The following is a 24,676-nucleotide window of genomic DNA, read 5'->3' on the forward strand; positions in this document are numbered from 1 at the left end:
GTGATAATCCAAAACCGTCGCAAATTCCTGAAATATACTTTAGTCCGTAGCTATTGCGAAAACACTATCACAACAAAATACTAACTATCTCGGACTAATAACAGTATACTAAAAAATTAGCGAGAGTGATATAATAAAGATAACGTTATAAACTACATAAAAAAACTTGAGATTTTACAATTCGCTTAAGTAGGCTTTCACGGTTATCATTTTATTCTGTGTCATGAAATACTTTTTTGATGACATTTTGGCTATTTATTTCCGAACATATATGTCAACTAAAGAAATAACATAAATATTAATATTTGATAAAATTTTATACTAATTAACAATAAAAATGAAAATTTGTAGTCCCTTTATATACGATCTGAAGAATATAAACACAAATTGACAACTTATTTTTACCATTTTACGAAATTATTTTTGGTAAGTATTAAGATAACCAAAAATTGCTTTTTTAACGGGGAAATATGAATTAAAATTATGAGTTAAACATACATAACAAGTAGATAGGTCAAAATTGCATTAGGTAATACTGGAATAAATAGTCTCGTCCTATCGTTTAAGTTTCCTTCACGGAGTTCTCTATTTTTCATTGTTATTATATTTTATTTATTTTTTGCTGTTTTCCAGTTCCAAACTCTTGATGACACTTTTTTTTGTTCACTCGTTTTAGGTGTCAATTTTGGATTATTGGCAAAAGTATTGTTTTAGTTGCATGTACATATAATTAAAAAGTGTTTTAGTCTCAGGATTGTTTTTATTAGTTTTGTTTCATTTGACTGCATTTGAATCGTGATACCTACAGTATTTGTGCATTATTTTTGTATTTACATATGTTGATTGTTCTAATAAGGCTTTTTCAAAATTTAGGTTAGTCGCTTCGTTTTTGGATTTTTTGTTTTATAACGAAAACATTGTCGATAGTGGACACACCTTTTCGAAAACTGTGATTTTCTTTTCCTATAATGTCTTTTAAAATATTTTTATATTTACCTATAATATATTTACTTTTTACTGGTAGACGAAGGTAGGTACTTCAAGGGGTGCATTTTTGACCTTAAATTGTTAATAATTTAAAAAAAGCCGTCGAACCCACTGCAGGAAATATAGAGGTTTTAGTTAGTGAGCTCCATAAAACTTAAAAATCTTGTTAGATACCTGGCCCGGTCAAAGTTCGAGGAATAATTTATTTCTATGGACTAAATAAGTTGCATTTGGATATTGAAAACAAGTATTTTATTGGTTTCGTCCCCGTTTCTTTCAAGAGTCTTCTAAATTTAAACAGAAGTATAGAAATTACGCTACCTTGCCGCATTTAATTTGTTCCCGGGATAAGGCAACATTATTTTCGGCTTCTATTTATAACAAATAATTTATTTTTCTCCCGAAGCTATAACTTCTAGCAAAATATGGAATCAGGAGAGCGCAGAAAGAAACATAGGCATAGGGAAAGTAATATTGAAATAGATCACAAAAAAATCAAGGACAAAAAACGTCGGCATCACCGAAGAAAAACTGAAGAAAGAAATGTTGAAAATTCTAATGGTGTTTCCAAAAATAATCAACCAAACACTGAAAGTGGTAACTCAGTGAAAAAGAACAAAGATGAAATACATCTTAAATATAATATTCACGGGGATAATATCGTAGAAATTGGTAAGTAATTTGTTTAATAACTATTTTTCTGAAAATAAATACAGATTTTATAAGTCAAAAAACCCGAGTCACCATTCTATGTGTGTTAAAATGAGTCTCCTTCCTTTGCCTGCTGGCAAACCCGATGATAACCCTTCAATAAAGGCTTACGACGGTTTCTAACTTAAGAATCTTGCCACACCTTTTAGACAGTGTGGTCTTTGATTTAGTCAAGTTTCGTTTAAATAATTGAGTTTTCCTTATTCCCGACGATAGTCTTGGACAAATAATAATGTCTCCGGCACAAAATAATATCTTTTCTTTCTGTAAGAATACTGTTTCTACTTCTTTTCATTTATTTAATGCTCATTTGCCATAATGTTCGCAATAATGAAGTCGTGATATTTTGAGTACTCACGATAGAGTACTAAGATCAGAAGAAGAGCTACAAGAATGAATAAAAAAATTAAAAAACACAAAAACACCTGCTCCTGATAAGATAAACAATGAACTGCTAAAATATGGAGGAACAACACTGCGCAAATGGCTCCTAAAATTATTCGTCGATATAATAAATACCGGAGTAGTACCAGCGGAATGGAAGGAAAGTCTCCTGCTACCGATACTTAAAAAGGGAGACTCAAGAAATCCTGAAAATTATAGAGGCATTAGTCTGATGAATAGTACATTAAAATTGTTAACGGCAGTCAAAAAAGATAAAATCGAGGAAAAAGCGAACATGGCAGATGAACAACAAGGCTTCCGGAAGAACCGCAGCACAATAGACGCAATTTTTATTATCAGACAAATAATAGAGAAGTCTATTGAATATGGAAAACCAGCATACATGTGCTTTGTAGATTAAAAAAGTGCTTTTGACAGGGTGAAGCGAAATGACATCTTAAATTTATTACAAGCTGAACAAATAGATCATCAGGTAATAAGGACAATTAATGAAATTAACAAGAACAACAAGACCAGAGTTATAATGCCAACAGGGGAAACAATGCATATAACTAAAAGGAGAAATCCGCCAAGGAGACTCGTTCAGCCCACTGTTATTCAATATGGTGATGAATCAAATAATTCACGAGGTAAGAAAACGACACGGATACCACATGGGAGCACATAAAATCACGATACTATGCTATGCCGATGATGCAGTACTAATTGCTGATAACGAAGATGACCTACAAAGGCAGCTCCACACCTTCAATATCACAGCAAACAAACTTAATATGAGAATATCAGTAGAAAAAACTAAATGTATAGTGATCAGTAAAGAGCCGCGTAGATGCAAACTAGAAATAGACGGCAAAATATGTAGAACAAGTAATGAAATTCAATTACCTAGGAGTAAAGATCACTAGTGACAGGGATATAAGAACAGAGACCACAAGGCAAGCATCAAAGGCGGCAAGAGTAAGTGGTTGATAAAAGAAAGACGAAACAACAAATCAACAATATCGAAATGAAAGTATTAAGATCAATAGCGGGCATATCATTCAGAGACAGACAAACCAACAGAAGTATACGCGAACAATGCATAACAGGTGGATAAAAATAAGAAAAAAAACTGGAAATAACATGTAAACCGAATGGTACCAGATAGATTAGCGAAAATCTGTAAAAACAACAAGCCGTATAGCAGAAGACCCGTTGGAAGGCCGCCAAAAAGGTGGAAAGATAATGTACAGTCAACAACGACTAAAACAGAATAAGAGGCAGACAAACAGGAGTAATCATAGTCGCACGAAGAAGAAGAAGAAGATATTTTGAGTATCGAATCGTAATAATCTATTTTGGCAGCGACTATCTTTATGATTTAAATTTTATTTCGAAAAAAGAAAGCATGGAATTTTATCTGAATAGCATACTTCATATCCTCTTTAAGTTGAGTACGTTTTCTTCTTCTTCTTTCATTTTTTTCAACAAACGTATCTGACTTACCGTCACCTTATTTGAATTGTTTTAGAGAACTGTGAACATTTCTCGTAGATACTTTAGTTAATTCACTACATACATATTTTATATTTTAAACAATAAGAATACACCTAATTTACAAGATTATTCAGCATTTTCTTAACCTAACTTTTGACATAGAATGCCCACTTCTTTGTTATGGTTACACTGACTCTGCTTTTCACTAACTGCTCACGTCCTTGTTGCGGCTACAATGCACAACACTAACTAAGCCTTGCACAATTTCACATATTACACATGCTGGAACGGTTTAGTCCTCTTCAGCCTTTGCATCTGGGGTTGGTTGACAAGAAGCTGAAGTATTATGAATAGATTCGACTTTAAGGTCTCTACGTAAATCTTCATTCCAAATATATCATGGAACACGTACAATATTCCTTAGTTCTAGGTTTCCCTTGGTTCTTGAGTGTTTCTAAATTTCTATAATTGCCTTTTTTTGGTACAGTCCATAATTGTAGGCTATAGGTCCACCGTTTTCAATATCTGTTTGTGAATCAGTACTTTGTTCTGGATGGAAAGTTGAGAGTACCTATCTATCAGCCAATACATAATTTTGTACTAACATACTCCTTCAATTTGTTGGACGTCCAGATTTAAACCCAGGTATTTCGCTTTTTTGATAATTGATTTTTTTGATAGTAAGAATGATCTTGATTTCTGTTCATTAAACTTTATACGCCATTCTTTGGACCAGCGTTCTATGCAATTAATTGCATTTTGTAGGTTAACAGTAGATTCTTTTATAGTTGCTCCTATTGTCAGGACTGCTGTATCATCGTGGTTAGTTGAATGTTTTCTCTCTCAGGAATCTCAGATGTATACAAAAGGTATAGTACTGGTCCAAGAACGCTACCTTGTGGAACACCTGAGTTTAGTGGTTTTAACTCGTTTTTCCATTTTATCTCTAAATGTTCGCTGGTGTAGGTATGGCTGCCAAATTTCAACGAGTTGCATAGGAAATATTTTCTTTATTTTCATTAATAGGCCATCGTACCATACTTTGTCAAATGCTTTTGCGATATCCAGAAATACTGTTGAACAAATTTTGACCCCTTTCAATGCTTTTTCTATTTCAATTATTATTCGATGATCTGTCAACTGTGGAGTGTTTATCACGAAATTCAAATTGGTGTGTCGGAATAATATTTTTTTTTCAATTATATGGTTCAACACCTTTGAGTTTATGGATAGTAAGGACATTGGACTGTATGATGTTAATTCATGGTTATCTTGTCCTACTTTAGGTATCATTATGACTTCTGCAGTTTTCCAAAGGATTACATATAGTAAGGTCATTGACCAATATATTTTCATTCCTTTCACGGAGTCTATAATACACGTTGTTGATAATAGTTTTTTCATCTCCTGGAAAATTTTCTTTTGACTATTTTCGCTTTCCATATTTGTCAGAACTCTATAAAAATGTGTTAACCGCATCAGGTCACCTATAGTACTGTATATAAATATATACAGTGTGTGTATAAGTATTTCAGAAATAGCAAGAATATAGTCGTTATCAATGAAGCAGTTTTTGATAAACAATATAGTAGTGGGAATTCCTAAACGATAATTAAAAATTAATTAAAATCCTTTGTAAAAGGTATATATTTAAATATATACCTTTTACAAAGGATTTTAATTAATTTTTAATATATGGTATACAGCCAAATACAGGAACGTAGATTCCTTGTGGATAATAATTAAAAAAGTGGAATTATGTTTGAAAGTAAACTAAAGCAGCTATTTATTTATATTTTAATTCTATAAATTCTGAATAAATAAATTTCTGAAACATGGAAACCTTCAGAGGCTATCATTCATTATTTTATACCTGATTTTTGAAGATGTTTCATCAGTAATATACACGTCATTAAAAAGATTAACTGGAGCACTGATAGATGTTGTCCTTTTGTTTGGTTTTGGCTGATTTTTTTTGGTTCAAGTATTTTTTTCTTCATCAATAATATCTTTTCCTGCGTTATCTACTAGGGTATTAGTGTTTTTTTTTTTATTGTATAAGCCAGCTACTTTACGACCTTTCTTGTGCATATTGAACATGTTATGTTTCTCTGGCAAACGTATTATATTTTTGCAAAATTTTAGAATGTAAAAAAATTAGGGAAGCAGAAATTCAACGATTCACCACCCAATATAAATAGGAAAATGCATAAATAGATCCAACTGGCAGCAGGTATATGTTCCCAAAAACCTGTTGCCAGTTTGACCTATATTTTATTTAAAGCTTATTAATTTTTTGGTTTGCAATTTCAGAAAACGTTAAAAAGGAGACAAAAGATCACAAACACAGAAAACATAAAGCATCAAAAGAAAACAGGTCTACAGATAGACAAATCGTAGAAAAACATTCTGAATATAAAAACAAATCTAACAAAAAACAATTTGCACAGTCAAAAGAAGATAATTATGCCCCTTCGGTAAAAGGATCATTACAAAAATGTAAAACATTTCATTTGGGAGAAAATTGCCAACATAGACCACGTTCATCAATGCCTACAAAGCTAAAAGAAAAGGAAGAAAAAAAACCGCGAGCCAAAAGTGATAAACGTAGTACAGAAAATAAAGTGTCTGAAATTTGGTACTGCCATATAGATAATACGGAACCATTTAAAGAGTCTGCTAAGAATCAAGAATATCTTAAAGCCATACGTGGAAAAGTGAGACAAAATGACAAACATTATGTTAAAGAAAGAGCTAAATCTTCTCCAGAAAACATACGCTGTAGTAATCATCAACACAGGCGTTTATCTAATGTAACAAAATTTAAAAATGATCCTCCTAAAGAGCACACCAAATCTGTCTTAAATATTACTAACAAAAATGTTGATAAAAATAATAATGTGGAAGAAATGATAGGAAAAGAATGCTCAAGAACTATAGAACACAATCTTAAAAGCTATTTTGTTAAAATTGAAAAACTAATAGATCAAAAACTCAACACTTACCTCCAACAAAAGAACACAACAGTTACAGAATGTCTTGAAGGAAAGCAAGGGCAGAGCGAAAAAGAAAAAAAAAAGGACAAACGTAATCATAGAAATCGAGAATCAATTATAAAGAAAAGAAATATGTCTGCATCTTCTGAATCTTCTCGAAATGATAATGGAAGTAGAAAACTATCTGTATCTCCTACTAAACTACATCAACGTTCCAGATCAATGTTTGCCGCTAATGTAGAAATTTCTCCAAGCAATATAGAAAAGGAAACTAAAAAGCAAAAGTAAGTGGTTACTTAGAATAATCATTATACTGTTGGACAAAAAAACTCGAATATTTTTTAAGATTGCCTATAATTATTGTTAAAAATATAATTAGTCCAGGATATGACGCTCTCTCTCCATGCATTAGGCATCCTTTCTTCCTCATATATCCTACTCATCATTTGCCACAAAATATCAACCTCTTTCTCTCCTAGAACCTTCCAAACCCCCACAGGTATTCGTACCGTTCTTCGTCGTATTTAACGCCTCGACAACTTCATCTCTCGCTACCCTCGGTATTACATTCTCACTTGGGATCTTGCATCCTCTGTCTCTCCTGTAGTGTTCTTCATTTCGCATCTTACTAAAGTACTTATACCATCTTTGCATTATTTCAACATCAGTTCTTAACATTCTTCCATCCGCACTCTTAATCTGCCGCACGTGGGTCAAAACTTTGATGACTTGTCCCTTGCTTTAGCAATGCCGTAGGAACTTTTCCCCTCGGGTGTCTCCAACTCTTCATACAATTGTGCAGACGATCTTTGCTTAGTAGTAGCTACATCGACCTCTGCTTCGCTCTTTGCCATCTTGTATATATTTCTTTTCTCTTACCTTCTGTTGCACCTCATCGTTCCACCACCAAGTTTCTTTGTCTCTGGGAAGCCCATTACCAGATGTTCCTCGTAGCACTTTCTCTTGCACTCGCACCACAACTTGGCTGTTGGCTTTCCACTAGCCATTGACCGTATCTTTTTCCTCAAGCTCTTCCAGCACTCTACTCTTAAAGACTATAGCTAAATCCTTATCCTTTAAATTCCACGTCTTGACTTTCTGGTGTCGTACTTGCTTTCCTTTCCTCCTTACCTTTATCTCCGTATCCGCTACCAACGGTCGGTGTTGGATAGCTACACACTCACCCTTTACTAGCGCGGTTACAGGGAATTGTGGACGAAGGGACACCTGTTATGATGGAGCCTTGGAACCATGAGGACGAGGTTGGCCGAGAAATCATAATTGGAAAGGAATTGGTGACTTCAGCTAAAGAAATACCTGTGAGGCTTATCAATGTCAACGAATACCCAGTGACCATCAAAAAAGAGACAAAAGTAGGAACTTGTGTACCTGTGACATCCATAATCCGTCAGACGACAACATCCGATAATTCCAAGGACAAATTCGACCAAATGGTTGCAGTTGCTGGACAGTCTCTAAATCAGATGGAGAAAAGAAAATTAAGGGAAAAAAAATTAAGGGAATTTCTTCGGCGGTATCGTGATATTTTCGTACCGAACGGAGGAAAGACGGGAAAAAATACCGTTGTTAAGCATAAAATAGATACTGGTAATGCTAAGGCCAATTCGTCAACAGCTCGACGATTACTACAGGCGAAAAGAGAGGAAGCTGAAACGATTGTTTAGTAAATGAAGAAAGACGGGGTGATAGAACCATGGGTCTCTCTGGTGGTCCTGGTTGAGAAAAAAGACGGAACGACGAGGTTCTGTGTGGATTACCGTTTGCTGAACAACGTTACCAAGAAAGATAGTTATCTTCTGCCTCGGATCGACGACACATTGGACACATTGGCTGGAAGTAAATTGTTTTCTACTTTGGATTTGAAGTCTGGATACTGGCAGGTAGAAATGGACCCAGTAGATAAAGAGAAGACAGTCTTCACCACAGCATCTGGATTGTGGGAATTAACGTTATGTCATTTGGACTCTGTAATGCTCCTACGACATTTGAGAGGCTTGGGCTTGGAAAACATGCCTGGTTTATCTAGATGACATACTCGTCTTAGGGGAGACATTTGAAGATCCTCTGAAGAATTTAGAAAACGTTTTTAATCGACTTAAAGCTGCCCAATTGATGTTAAACGCCAATAAGTGCCAGCTATTTCAAGGTAAAGTTTATTATTATAAATTATAAATTATCTGGGTCATATAGTCAGTAAACCGTACTGTAGTCAGTATAGTCATGTACTTACTACCGGAGGTTTATTAAGAAGTTTGCAGATATCGCTAAGCCATTAACACGACTCACAGAGGAAGCAAGAGATTACCTCTGGGATAGAGACTGCCAAAATGCCTTTGAGACCTTGAAAAAGCGTTTAATCATAGCACCAATTTTAGGGTATCCACTGCCAGAAGGAGATTTCATCTTAGATACAGATGCAAGTAATGTGGAAATTGGAGCACTTCTATAATACCTCTATGGAAGGAAGTTTTTAATCAGAACCGACCATGCCGCCCTTAAGTGGTTGATGCAGTTTAAGAATCCAGAGGGTCAGATAGCCAGATGGATAGAACGACTCCAAGAATACGATTTCAAGATTGAGCACCGGGCCGGAGTTAGTCACAGGAACGCTGATTCTCTTTCCAGAAGGCCATGTCCAGCAGAGTGTTCCCACTGTAACAAAACAGAATCCAAGCAAACAGCACTGCTAAGAACAACGATGGTCAACGACGACTGGATGCCTACTAAGATAAGGGAAGAACAAGAGAAAGATTCAGTTGTACAGAAAATTCGAAAATGCAAAGAGGAAAACAGTCCACCACCTTGGCAAGAAATATCAAACCAATGCTCAGTAGTTAAGACGTATTGGGCCCAGTGGGACTCATTTATCATGAAAGATAGCTTGCTCAAACGAGTCCTGGAAAATGATGACGGTTCAGAGAAGAGAAGACAGTTGGTGATTCCAAAGAGCAGAATAGCCGAAGTACTTCTTTAGTTACACGACAGTCCATCAGGAGGGCATTTCGGTGTAAAGAAAACCCTTCAGTGAGTTTGGGAACGGTTTTATTGGATGAACAGTTCCGACGACGTAAAGGACTGTTGTAAGAAATTTACTATTTGTGCTACGAGTAACTGGCCTTACCGAAAAAGGAGAGCTCCTATGAGACAATATAATGTTGGAAGCCCGTTTGAAACAATAGCTGGGCCATTTCCAGAAAGTGAAAATGAAGGCAAGTACATGTTGGTAGTAATGGATTACTTCACTAAGTGAGTAGAGATTTACGCACTTCCATACCAGAAGGCCGCCACCATTACAAATAAGTTGATCAAAGAATATATCAGCCGATTTGGAGTGCCGTTGAAGATCCATAGTGACCAAGGAAGGAACTTCGAAAGCGATCTATTCCAAGGAATATGTGATAGATTAGGCATGACGAAAACAAGAACTACAGCATATCATTCTCAGTCAGATGGTATGGTAGTACATATGAATAGAACAGTTGGCAAGTATTTGACAAAGATGGTGTCCGATCATCAGCGAGGATGGGACCAATATCTTCCGTTCTTCACAATGGCCTATTCGGACGCGAGATGCGACTACCTTGTGATCCAGAGTTTGGGTGTCGACCTGGAGAAGATGTAGTAGGTGAAGATTATGTGATCGAATTACGAAGAAGAATGGACGATGTACACGAGTTGGTCCGTTCCCATCTTTAGATCGATAGTGATCGAATGAAGAAACGGTACGATACGCAAGCCGAAAAAGGGTGCTTTAAAAAGAACGACAAAGTCTGGCTCTATAATCCCAAGAAGCGAAAAGGTTGTTCTACCAAGTTGCAAGAGGTTTGGAAATGTCCATACCTCATTATGGAGAAGATCAATGATGTCATCTAACGAATAAGCAAGATTCCGAGGGGAAAGTCGATGATAGTACACCATTACCGGCTGGCGTCTTTCGAAGGTGATCACGACGTAGATGAAGAAGTGGAAGTAAACCAAGTGCTGCTCGTGACCAACTTAACTACCCAGATGTATGGGAAGCCTTACTTCAATTGAGAGAGCACGTACTAGAGTCCGACGTGCAAAAGTTAGCCATGCCAAAGTTAGAGTGCCGCCAATTACATTAGAGGGTTATCCGAAGTATGGTGAAGGAGATCTTTAAAGACACCGAAGTCCAGGTGTTAGTCTGTTGCAATCCGCATAGTTACTGGTGCGGAGAGAAAACCGGTCCTTGTCATTTTTATTCAACTGAAAGTTGAAAAGGGGGTCCAGTTGCCGATACCAGCATACCCTTCCAGTTCCAGTCCCGACAAGGTTCCAGAAGGAACCATCTTTTAAGAGGGGGGCAATGTTACGATAAATATGACTCATATTTAACATGTAAACATGTTATTCTAACGATTGTTTTCTAGTGTATTCTCCAACTCGCTAGAAACCTGTCTGGCGTTCCATTTTATTCGAGAAAGGTCAACACGGGTCGCCGTCCAGTTGAGGGGACTCCAAAATAACGGCTGTTTTATATATATAGGGAATTTTCGATGAAAACAGTTAGTCTGAATAATGGTATCGAGTCGTCGAATTGTAGCGCGGAAATAAATTAGTGAAAATAAATATTGTAAATAAATAATATAAATTAAAGTAGTTGTGTTCTAGTTTTTAGTCATAAGTGTAAGAATATATATATATATATATATATATATATATATATATATATATATATATATATATATATATATATATATATATAAATTTAAGAAAGACTTTAATAAACTAAGTGTTAGAACATTTTATAATAAATAAAGTTAACAAATTAGATAAACTGTTTAGACAAAAATATGCTATACAAAAGAATTAATCTAGTAAATCTTTTCTTATCTAGGACAAAGTTTAAAGAAAAAATAAAATCCAAGGAACGTAGTAAGTCTGGAAAGCGAGAAAACCTTCATTGTAAGAAAAAATTAGAAAATACCGAAGAAGATTACAAAAATATTAATTTTGAAAAGGTTTTTATAAGACCTGATATTCGACCAGAAGAAAAAGAAAATAAGGTTCGCAAGAACAAAATAAAGCCAGAATTAGCAGTACCAATACCAAATAGTGAAGGACAGGTTGCTGCTCCGAAGTTTATAGAAGATGTCCAGGAAACATGTCGATATTATCCTGATAAACATTCTGAAATAAGGGTAAATATATTTCTTTAATAGTACATTTATTAGCAATAAAATTAGTAATTATAGATACTAGTCTCATGCTATCTTAAGTGTCATCTCTATTCGGGAGTTTGGCAATCATGTTGGCCACTCATAACTTTAAAAGTGACTAATCTATGTTGCTTGAGATAATCCTGAACAATAAACGCAGATAATAACAAACTAGAGACCTAAAGAGAACAGGAGGGCAGTAGGCAAAAGGCAGAAGAGGCGTACTAGGATATAAAACAAATCATCTGAAAACAATGGATGAGAATTACTCAAAGTAGACGTTAGAAGAAGAAGAAGATTATATATTCTTACATATTATACATTTGCAACTATTTTTTGACGTCTTTAGCTTGATTTCTTAGTTTTCCTCAAACAAAATAAAGTAAAAAATATAATTAATAAAAATAAATAATATTCCACTTATATTATTTCTTAAAAAATCTATTTCTATACACACTTTTCATGAATTTTATTTTATTATTAGTTAGTTACTAGTATTTATTTAGGAAAGAAGGTTAAAATCTAGGCACAGAAGCAAAAGAGAAGACTCTCTACATTTACCAACACAACCAGATCCTACCCCATCAAAGAATTATACAAGGGAGAGGGAATATGATGACTCAAAACATAACAGACTAAAATTATCGCCAACAAATTATAACAAAAATGCTTCTATGAATATTCTTAAAGAAAAGTACCGTGTAACACCAACTGGTCCCACAAATTTGGTTGAATCTACAAGACATAGAGACTCTATTGAAAAGCCATCAACGTCCATTGTATATTTTAAACCAATATTCTCCAGTGAAAATATTCCTAGTTTATCCCTTGATAGTCAAGACGCTAGCAGAATAAACTATTTTTTAAAGCAACCTGATGAAGAGAATATGCCCTGTCAAAGGTAAATAAAATATTTATATCTATTATTTTCCTATAAATCTACAATCCTCTTCTTAGAAATTAGCTGTTTCTTTTTTGTATAATATCTAAGATAGAACCTATATATATTTTTAAATTTTATTTAATTCAGAACACAGTAATGTTTCTACGCTCCCTGTATAACTGAGTTACAATTCAAATAATGTGAACATTAAAATTTGTTCACGATCATTCGTCATCATCATGTCGATTCTTGAAAGATAATGTAAGCATATTCTGGAACTTTTTTTCTATTGGTCAAATTTAATCAGACGATCGGCTTTTGGCTTAACCCATCTTTTACCAAGGGTAAGAAAAACGAATGTAATTTCACAAAATTAGATTTATTCGTGAAAGTAAAGCTCATTTAAGGAAAAAATATAACAAAAAAAATTTTCACGTTCGAAACTTATGCTAACAATGGTATTGCGAAAAACAATTGGTGTGAAAATGAAAATTGCGTTTTGTGGAGGTAAATTTGTTACGGCTTATGGAGTCTTTTACAACCATAAATCCATGCTCGTTGACGTTACGACTAGAGCCCCACAGAGATCAGTCTTTTATCCGACACTATGGAACCTGGCATAGGACGGGGTCATGAACTGCGAATATGGAGAAGGTATGACCCCCTTCGCTTTTAAGGATGATCTCGGTATGCTGATAGTAGCGCGGGACGAGCCGGATCTCCGATGTCGGGTAAGAGATACGGGCAACGTCGTGAAGGACTGGATGACAGATTACAGACTAGAAATCGCAGCAGAGAAGACCGAAGCCATAATTCTAAAGGGTAAACGGAAAAGACTTGGGATGAAACTCCAATATGAAGAGGTACAGATAACATCAAAGAAATGCGTCAAATACCAGGGAGTGACACTACACCAATATGGCGGTTGGGAGGAGCATATACGGGTGGTAGCCCAGCGAAGAGTGCGGCTGTGATGGGGAGGGGATACCTAACATTACAGTACCCAAATTAAAAAGAAGATGGGCCTTACAGGGTGTTGTGTAGTCTGAACACCAGTCTGGACTGAGGTGGTAGAGATACCAACCCACAAGGAGCTCATGATACAAATAGACAGAAAAAGTCTGTTGCGAGTAGCATGCGCCTACAGGACTGTATCGGTGGTGGACTTGTATACTATCACGGGTTCTGTTCCTCTGCATTTGTTAGCAGTAGAAAGGAGACATCTCTATTTGAGAAGAGAGCATTTGACAACAGCCATAAAAAAAGAAGAAAGAGAAAGATCAATGGAAAGATGACAAGAAGAGAGTAAAAAGACGGAAGATGTTGATCCCGCGCCTAAGGCACTGGGTGGACTGTGGACTGGACAGAAACGACAGAGATAAGATTTAGATAGAAGAAGGGAGTGCTCCGAAAGTATCTTCAGCCTTACAGCGGCCATCCCACTTTAGGAGTACGGCACCTACGACAGTTAACTGCACACAACTAGGAGAGGGTGGTTTTAGTTGGTTTTAGGATGTTTTCTCCGTTTTGCTCTACGGCATCGAAGCCTGGACACTGAAAAAGATAAACATCAAAAACATTGAGGCATTCGAGATGTGGTGTTACAGGAGAATGTGGAAAATACCATGGACAGAAAGAGTAACAAATCAAGATGTTCTGCTGAAGATTGGGAAGGAATGCGAAGTTATAAAAACCATACAAACGAAAAAACTGGAATATCTGGGCCACATAATGAGAGGAGAAAAGTACTCTCTGCTTATACTCATAATCCAAGGAAAAATCTCGGGAAAGAGAAATGTGGAACGTAGGAGGATTTCCTGGTTGCGAAATTTAAGGGAGTGGTATGGATGCAGTTCAATACAGTTGTTCAGAGCTGCAGCTAACAAAATAAAGATTGCTGTGATGGTAGCCAACCTCCGATAGGAGACGGTACTGTAAGAAGAAGAAGGTTTTAGTTGGTAGATAGGATAACATCCGTTTGCAGAACCTCTTTCTTCTAAGGGGAATTGGGCTGGGATGTACTCCTCTACCCTGAATCCAACACACGTCAGTCATTCCTTGGGATGGGTTAACCTGGTACGGCTTTTAGAAATTTCCGCCCTCAGAAAAAAAATTTGAGGTAACGTGTCATATTCTGATAGAAATTAAAATTACAATGTAGTTGAAAATGTCTCTTTTAGTTAGACTGAAATCATGTATAAGCATTGGCATATGCATATTGTTAAGAATATTGAATAATCATATCTTAAATATCTAAGTCAAAAAATATAAAAAAAAAATTCTAATGGTGTCAGTCCTTCCAAAGCCGTTAGAGATTCAGTAGATACTTCTTCATTTGATTCAGGTAATTTCTTATGCAAAAATTGATCTTTTTTTCACTTATGACCATTATTCAAAATTTTTTCTTTTTTACTGTATGTAAGGAATCCTCAGTCGGAGATTCTGCTACGAAACGCAAATTTTCTACATCATGTAAATCTTCCTTCCTTTCCAATTTCCTCTGGAATATATTCCGTATCAGTCAATTTATGCACTTTGGCGGAATATAAACAATTACTATATTGTTTATAATTCTGGTGGAATACAAATCTATTAAATCGATTTTAATGAAATTTGCAGCAATGTAATAAAATTGAAACATGTTTAACCAGTGGTATCTTATAGAAAATTTAATTGTCGCTATTTTATTTTCTTACAACTTTGCTCCAAAAATGAATCGTTTTAAGGTTTCTTTAAGCAGGGTAAATAGAAAAAAAAACGATGTTGTTAGTAATTTTTAAATATTTTTTTATTAATATTCTTGACCTATTTGAGAGGGAGGATAAGTCACTTATTATAACTCAAGTTATCACACAACTTTTTCTGTAAAAATCAGAATGCCACCTCTCATATCCAACTGTAGTCGTTTTTTACAGATCCGCTCTGGTCTAATCAACTTTCTTTCTTTCAATTACAATGATTTTCTTCTTAACAAGTAATAAATATTAATACCGCATCAACTTTCAGATATTCTCAACGGCCAGGAAGTTATTGTCAAAGAAAAACTAACTTCATTGTAGAAGGTATAGAACCAGCAAAAAGATTAAACGCAACAAAAGCTGCAGCAAAGAATACCTCATTGAAGAAGAATTTTGAATGTAAAACGGTATCTGTTATAACAATTCCACCACACAATCAAAGTAATAAATATATACCCTTAGAAGAAGAAGGTGGAAATTTCATGGAAAACTCGAATAAAATGAAGCGTTTAAAACTTTACTATCAATGTTCTTTGGACAGTAATAAATGTTCAGGTAGCAATTTTTCTGAAGATCAAAGCATTTTCAATGAAAGTCTTAAAATTTTATCTGATTTCTCAGACCCAAATAGAGATCTCAATGAAACTCAAACTGTTAAAAAGTTACCAGTTAAACACAAAGATAGTGCAGTAAAAGACTCATCCAGTATGTTACTACCAACACGTTGTGAACGACGCAATAAATTTAACGACAATGACGTTAGCCATGGTTTTAACAATTACCATAGCGCCTTTTCCCAGAGCAATTGCCAAAATGCTCACATTAAACCGTCAATACCTCCTCATCGTTTGTACAGTCCTGATCGAGATATCAAGAGCCAACAGGGAAAAAGAAAAATTAAAAAACATTTACAAAATGATGCTAATTTGAAATCAAAATCAGACATAAATCTGTTTTGTAAAAGTTCTGAAGACAATAGTGCCCTACAAAAAAAACTTATACTACTCGACGGGCTCAAAGATAATAAAAACTTGAAACTACAAGAAGATACAGCACTTTTCAATCTCAAGGTTTTAAAGAATGCTTTAGAAACACAAAATATGCTTTCTAAAGAGCAATTTCCCAACAAAAATAATCAAATATTGCAACATCTGGAAAATATGTACCATATATATTTAGCAACACTTTCTCAGGCTAATAATGAGGTGAATAACAAAAATCTTAACGTACCTGATGATCAAGTTGTAACTACTCAACAAGATGTAACCAAGTTACATCAAAAAGTTGAAAAACTGGTTAAAAAAGCGGACAAAATTGATGAACGACTCAATAGAGATATAGCTGATAAACAACTACATCCAGGTGGTAATAATTTATCCCATCACGACGATAAAAATATTCTAGTAGATTTGGAAAATTGTAAATACAAAACTGTAGATACATCATATCATAATTTAAATGAAGGTAAATTTACTAATTTTTTGCATCTAAAATAAGTTTTACTATTACTTTGATTATATGTATTATTTATAAACAGTTATCAATTTTTATTCTTCAACTTCACGAAATTCTTCATAGTTACCGATTCCTTTTTGGTGACCTTATAGTTTTGAAGATCTGACAACATTATACTGACTATGAGTGTATTTCTCGATATAATTGAGGATTTAAGAAGGAGGTTAAGCCAAAAATAGCACCTATTGGCAGTGCAAATTCTGCGTTTTATCTCGGTGGTAGTGTGATTTTAGTGATGACTAGAGCTCCCATGTATACAAATTCGTTAACTGCTTCGATGGCATTGTCTATAACAAGTGGTCTTAGGTTTGTGGTTGCGTGCTTATTTTGCATGTACATTTATTTAGTTCTATTGGAGCCGATTCTTTTAGTCATACATATACCTTTCGTACAACGTTTTTCGTTCTCACAACAATATTGATATCATCAGCATTTGCAAGGATTGGACTGATTTGTTATATATTGAACCAGTGGTTGGCATGGTGACGTACGTATTACTTTTCCATAACCACGATTCCACGATTAACTAGTACGTACTGGTTAAAAAACCGTCTCCTCCATTATGTATGGATTTTAGAAATACAAGTAGTTATAATAGTGATTTAAAGAGAACTATTTCAGTCGAAAAATCTGAATTCTTTGACATGTTGGAACCACTAGAAATTAATATTCCTGTATACAATGAAAATTTGTTGATAAGTAAAAATATATTAAGCGCCTGTATATCAAATTTGTCAGATTTTCTGGAAATATATACCGATGCATCAAAACAAAATAATGGTACGGGATGTGCATTCTATTTACCATCAACAAACGTTCAAGAAAAATTCAAACTAAATAATAATACTTCCATTTTTTCTGCAGAAGCAATTGGTATTACTAAAGCCTGCGAGTATATCGAAAAAAAAAAATAAGTTAAAAAAAATACAGTTTTTGAGTGACTCCTTATCAGTTCTTAAATGCATCGCCAACCCAATTAATGTGATGGCTACTGATACAAATCCTTTCATTAAAGAATTAGAAGTAAGAATTCATAAATTAAAAAAAAGTCAATACGAATTAAAATTCACTTGGGTAAAAGCTCATATAGGACTTCGTGGCAATGAAGTTGCAGACTTCTTAGCCAAAGAAAGCGTTACAACTGGACAGCATATCAACAACAATTTAGGTGCTCAAGAATTTTTAAAGATGTCTAAGAGTAATTTTAAGGCAAAATGGAAATTGCATTGGAAAAACTATTGCTCTAATAACCTCACACGATACACACTATTACATCCAATTATTCCGACGGTTTTGTGGCACCAAGATTATGATTTTACAAGAAATGATATTGTGACCATTTGTAGGCTGAAATTCGGACATGCAAGCTTCCCTCAATACTTATATAAAATCGGTGTAGTTAACACCGAACTTTGTGAAACTTGCAATGTGGTTTGCGACTTGGATCACATTTTTTATGCTTGTAGTAAATTTGAAATACAAAGACAGGAACTTATTAATAGTTTATTATTGCAAAAATTATACCCCCCTTTCAATCTACTTAATTTGATATCATTAAATATGTACAAGGTATATAAAATTATTCTTAAGTTTATTAAAATGTGTAACATAAAACTTAAGTGTAGGTGTTAAGCTCGTTAGAACTGTTGCTCTTTTTACCTATACTTTCCGTGGTCTACACTTTCTGTCTGTGAGTCACCTTGAATGACCCCTAGGTGCGAAAAGTAATCCTAGTTCCTCTCCCATCATAGTTCTTCTTTTAATTTCCAGAATAGTAGTGTATTTAGTTTGGTTAGAATAGGTTAATTTAAGTGAACGTTATTACACATTTGCTGCTGTCTGGAAGGGCACTTAGCCCGATTGGTAAAAAAAATAGTTGACATTTTAAAAATTCCTCCCTTTTTAACTGTTCAGATTGTTTCCCCGCAACACTGCGGGGTTCTAACGTCGTAAATCTTGAATTACGTGAAATGATTTTTGTATGAAAAATTTTTTAATACAAATAGACTGAGTGCTACAAACAATACAGTCACGTTCCCCCAGTGCGACAGGGAAAACTGACGCAAAGTGGTTCCTGCATCTGTTCCTAATTTGCCACGTTTATAATAATGTTCAAATGAATCGAACCATACCCTATCAAACTGTAGGCAGTTGCAGAAAGTATTTTTCCATTGCAATTGTGTGCAATTCACCTAGTTTTCTGTTAAACTAATTTTTAATTAATTATTTTAGATAATCAAGCAGAACATTTGACCAAAATAACGTATTGTCAGACTGAAATAAATAATCCGGGCACTAAAGAGAAATTAATTACTACCAGTGACAAGGTCACATCCTACCACGAACTAACTTGTACCGTAAGGAAAGAAGATTCCAATAATAATAGCACAGATGCTTCTTATTACATTTCCCATAATTCTATAGCAACTTCCACTGAAACTACAAAAGAAAAAGACAAGATCTTCAAATCTAACGATAGTTCAATTAAGGTGGTAAAAACTGTTATGACGGCTAATGGATTAAAAGGTAAAGAAAACAAAGCAAACTGTGCATCAAATGTTACTCCAGAAGAATTAGTTCCTAGATCTAATCTTGTTGTTGAAAAAGTGGATAACCAGATTGAAGAAGATCATTACATATCAAACCCCACTAATGTTAATATTACCAGGAAAATAACTGAAACCAAAGAAATGTCACATACTGATACTGTTTGTACAATTGAAATTCAAACCAACAACGATTTCATAATGTCACAGGTTCCTTGTTTAGAAAAAAAGGAAATTGGAGTGAAATCTTTGATAAAACATAAAAAACCTTTGACACGGAGACCTGGCTATATTGAGGAAACACCTAAAACTCCTAAAAAGACTTCTAGAATACCTCAGTGTCTTAATAAATTACCCAAGCAGGCTCAGGAATTAAATACAGTTGACAACAAATGTCTAGACATACAAGACATTACAAAGGACGAACAATCATTATACAAATTAAAGGATAAACCTGGAGATATTGCTATTACGAATTTAAGTCAACACAACAAAGATATTTATATAAAAAACGAACTAAAAGAAGAAGTTAGAGATCCAGCAATACATTATCCAAGGAAACATAAAGAAAACAGTTCCAATGTAGTTCCTTCTACAAGAATACCGCGAAAAATAAAGCAGCATAGTGCTCCTACTAAAGAAATAAAAACTATAGACAATCACGGAGGAGAGTATCTTCTTAAAAAGTCGCAATCAGAAATTAGCTTAAGGAAGCTGAATTCTGGTAGAGAAAAGGGAAGAACATCAAGTCTTATATGTCTACATAGATATGTTAACAACCCAAATTTAGCAGATAGCTCAAATTCTGGCATGGATAGCTTCTATTTAGGCAGATCTGTGGCAATTGAGCCGAATATAACAAGCCGACTTCTATTGACTAAGGACTATAAACCACCTCAAATGAGTTCTTATCAGAGAAGGAAAATATACGATAAGAATATACGAAGCAAATTGAAGAAGAAGATGTATCTTCATGAAAAGAAAGTAAGACAAATCTTTGAAGTAAGATATCTGACCTTAGGTAAGAACATGGAAGCGAGCAATCCTAAGATTTTGAACAAAATACCCGAAAATTCAACAGGAGAAAGTATAGAGCGATCCGTTGATGAATTTATGGAAGAAACTCTTCGATTGTTAGTTAAAAATAACTCTGAGAATCTTTTAACCTTTGTCCAGGAAAACATAGATATAGTAAAGCGTCTAAATGTGGTTGAACTATTACGAAGATTGGCAGATTCAGCGGAATGTTCAAAATTACAATCGAAAATAAACAAAGACACTTCTAAAGAAGTTGTCAACTTTTTTATAGCTTTAAATCATTGCTTAAGAGCATTTGCCAACTTTGAAACGTTCGAAAATTCAGCAACACACGTTAAAGAAGCAGTATCGTCCAACGATAGTACTATAGTGCCAAGTTCAGAAACGTACAGCATAAGCAAACAATCTGGTATTACTCGAAATTGTAGCTGCCGCACAATTGAACCTTCAGATTCTTCATGTGATTTCTTATACCAAGATGACGATAATCAAAATCTAGTAGAACAAAAAATTAATTTTAACCCCATTCTAGGATTTACCTTCAAACACAACTCTAATATAAAGCAGACTGAAACTGGTAGTTTTGTGGAGTCATATAATTCCGAAGAGAGCGGTTATGTCAGTTCGGAAAAGTCAAAACATGACCCTTTAACTTTCTTCAAAAGGCCAATCATGGCAGAATTGCTACGACCTCGTGCAGAATTGTTTGGAAACACTTCTTCGTGTTATGAAATGAAAAATGAATCGACAGATACAATCAAAGAGGATATTGCTCCAAGTACCACTAGTTATTATCCTTACGCAGAACTTTGTGATTCCCTTCACGTTAATGCACATCCAAATAATTTAAAAGATGTAAAATATATGATCGATATGAATGACAAAGACGATAATCTAATATTTGAAACAGTCCAAATGTCTACAAATATTAGTTTAAAGAGATATTCATACCCACAATACTATAAAAATGAAGATACTGATAAATTACTGGAATTGGTCACACAAAAAAGGAACTCTTGTGGATTGAAATTAAAAAAAAGTATCAGCAATGCAGATTTTACTCCAAGAAAAGAAGAGTTTACTATTCCCAAACGGACTCAAAGTGAAATGGCATTCCCTAAATACTCCCAAATTGGAGTTGCATTACATTCTGATGACAAATGTAAGCGTGTTTTTCAATCTATGCCGCTGTTTAAAGAAATAATTGAAAATGATTGCCTAGAAGACATCGTAGTATTAAAAAAGCTTCTGGATCCTGGAGTTTACTTGTTATCTACCAACTTCAATAGTGGCTACATCACACTACATATTGACACGGAAGAACAGAATACCACAAATATAAATAGTTCACTTTTTTACAAAAATCTACTATTAAAATATGATTCAAAAACTTGCAGTTGTATTTCTGATGTGAAAAAGCTAACGACAATGAAGTTTTTTGAAAATTTATTGCACGTTTATGAAAAAGAAGCAGCTTTTAGTTTTAAACTCTTTGGTGACAACAGCTATTTGGAGAATGAGTTGTTTTCAGTTGTAGCACAGATCAAACAAGGAAAAGGCAAAGGAAAAATCAGTAGAAAAATGAGATTTTTTTTCAAAAATATTTTTTTCGGTAAACCAAAAGTAAAGAGTAAACTGCCTTTGGATAATGGTAATGAAGTGGTAAGTAAAGTATCATAATATATAATTTCTACAGTAGTTCTGCAAAATATGATCCTTTTGGAACGTATTAATTTGATTAACATTTTAAAGGTCTTTCCAAAGCGCTTTATCAGATTTTTTTTACTTTCCATTGGACATCGTAATATCTATCGCAATAGTCACAAAAAGTATTCTTATCGCAGCGTTTTATCAGAACTATGTATACACAAAACAGGCTGGGACTGAGGCGAATTAATTGGAAGGAACGTTATACTTTAAATTAATTCGCCGTTTGAACTACTAAACTGATATATTCACTACCAACAGCTTCGACTACACATACGAAATCAGCATTTATCCAAAGGAGCAATGAATTATTCTAGAATAATCATGCAAGATCAAATAACGAACAGCAATTATTCGCAGCATGGAGACAAACAAAGAGTGAAAATGATAACATGGCAGAATAACCTAAAAACTAAGCGAGCTAAACTACTAACAGTGCGAGCTTAATTTAATGTGTGAGAAAATTAAGAACTTGATCTTTAAAAACGCTCAATTGAAACAAATCCTAAATAAGCCAAAATAAGAAGGAGAAAACATAGAATACCACATGGATGAGAAAGAATTGGCGAAAGAAACCGAACGGATTAGAGTAAAGCAAAGTAATAACAAAAAGAGTTATACTTCGCAATAAAATAAAGTGGCTAATACGCAAATAAAAAAAACAACCACCACCTGTTATAGTAGATGGAGTGGAAAATGTCTATGCACTTCATGAAAAGATAATCATGACAATGGTTGGCTATTAATTAAAAATCTATTTACATACAGTATATGAAAATTCATATGAGTATTAGAGAAATATACATTTAAATAAATTAAAATTAATGTAAGAGATAGTATATGTTATAGAAAATTTATATGTATATTGAATGAAATAAATCTTCAGTATCACTCATTTGAAAACAAGCAGGAAAGGTCAAAAAAGGTGTTGACAAAAAGATACATTCTACATGTAGCACAGAGAAGATGCGCAAAAAAGGCTTCAAAATAACTCTAGCTGTAAGCAAACTAAAGTGGAGAACTAAGGAATCACTAAACATGTTTATGTTGGAATATGAAAATAAAAACAGCATTGATAGAAAATTTCAGATTACCAATATCTTAGGAATTAAAGTTACCATTGATGCAATCAATAACTCAAAATTGATTCTTCACTACGGAGAGCCTCACCCTGATAACTATCGAGGATGCAAAGTGGCCAAAGGACTACAAAAAATTAAAATGAATTGCTCATAAAAATCAAGTTCTGCCCAATATTTCCAAAAGGAAAAAGCTAAAAAAAAACACAAATAACAACTGCGAAAGAAATCAGAGGGAAAAAGCTAGAATAAATACTAATAAAAACTCAGAGAGAAACCAAAATACAAAGTCCTCAGTAGTAAGCGCTAATAAGACATATGCACAAACTGCTAAATGTATCTACTAAGACTAGAAGGGTAACAAAATCTAATAATGAACAAGGCTTGACTATAAAAATCAGCCTTCAAGTGATTATGGAAAAACTGACTGACCAGGAAAGCTCATTTAAAAGAATTGAGGAAAAATTGACTGCTCTAGAATATAGCAATAAAGGAGCCATCCTAAAAAAGAAAATATAAATGGCGAGCGGTCCTAAAATAATGAGTTGGAATATCGACGGATTAATGCAAAGGTAACAAGAGTTGCAACTAACCATGAATATGAACAAAATTGATATGAACACACCTCATTAACAATCATTCATTATATTTAAGAAATTCAAAGTTTACCACACCATACATTCTAAAGATAATGCAAGTGGAGGTAGTACGGATATAATCAGAGAAAATCTTTACATATCGAAGAAGTCAAATTTAAAACTAAAGATATTCAGGCAACGGTTGTAAACGTTAGAACCAAGAACTATGACGTGACGGTTATTGGTCTATATAGTCCTCCAAAATACAACATCAAAGCTGAAAGATATACTACACTTTTTAACATCGCGGGTGATCGGTTCAGCATGGAAGGAGATTTTACCGCGAAACACACACAACAGGCTTCAAGACTGTAACCTCGGATACCTTTTTTGGATGGTCACCAATGGAGAGACTGTGGACGGCAGCCAGATGGTTGGTGGAGGACGAGACGTGGATTCGAAACTATCTTTTGGAATCTGGAATGGGTCCAACGGACGAAATAAGTAAAGATAGACTAGGATAAGATATATTAGAAAAGATACAGAAATAAACAAAAAGATATATAGGTAAAATTACCAAAGATAAGATAAGATAGAAAAAGGGCACCACTTACCTTTTTGGGGTTCAAGGGGAAAGTTAAGAAACCTTAGAAACGAAAAAGAGATAAGGAAAGATACTTAGGTTCTGAGACCAAAACCAAGGAAAGATATCGACAGTTAATTATTAAATAAATTTGGTTCACACACTACATAAACAAATAATAAATATATTAGGTGTACTCCGTTCACCTACTTACCTACGAAACTTAATCAGCC

General features: G+C 34.3%; 1 protein-coding gene across 1 annotated transcript in view; it reads left to right on the top strand.

Moving 5' to 3' along the window:
- The first annotated feature begins 235 nt into the window (after positions 1–235).
- Positions 236–24,676, top strand: part of LOC140441498 (uncharacterized) — a 31,874-nt gene continuing 7,433 nt past the window's right edge. Inside the window, exons 1-7 of the mRNA XM_072532254.1 lie at positions 236–426; positions 1,394–1,659; positions 5,893–6,859; positions 11,455–11,758; positions 12,283–12,677; positions 15,666–16,861; positions 19,145–22,158. Of these exons, the coding sequence (XP_072388355.1) occupies positions 1,413–1,659; positions 5,893–6,859; positions 11,455–11,758; positions 12,283–12,677; positions 15,666–16,861; positions 19,145–22,158 (6,123 nt within the window). The 5' untranslated portion in view covers positions 236–426; positions 1,394–1,412. The remainder of the gene's footprint in view (positions 427–1,393; positions 1,660–5,892; positions 6,860–11,454; positions 11,759–12,282; positions 12,678–15,665; positions 16,862–19,144; positions 22,159–24,676) is intronic.

This window comes from Diabrotica undecimpunctata, chromosome 5 (assembly GCF_040954645.1).
Source record: "Diabrotica undecimpunctata isolate CICGRU chromosome 5, icDiaUnde3, whole genome shotgun sequence".
Lineage (NCBI taxonomy): Eukaryota > Metazoa > Arthropoda > Insecta > Coleoptera > Chrysomelidae > Diabrotica > Diabrotica undecimpunctata.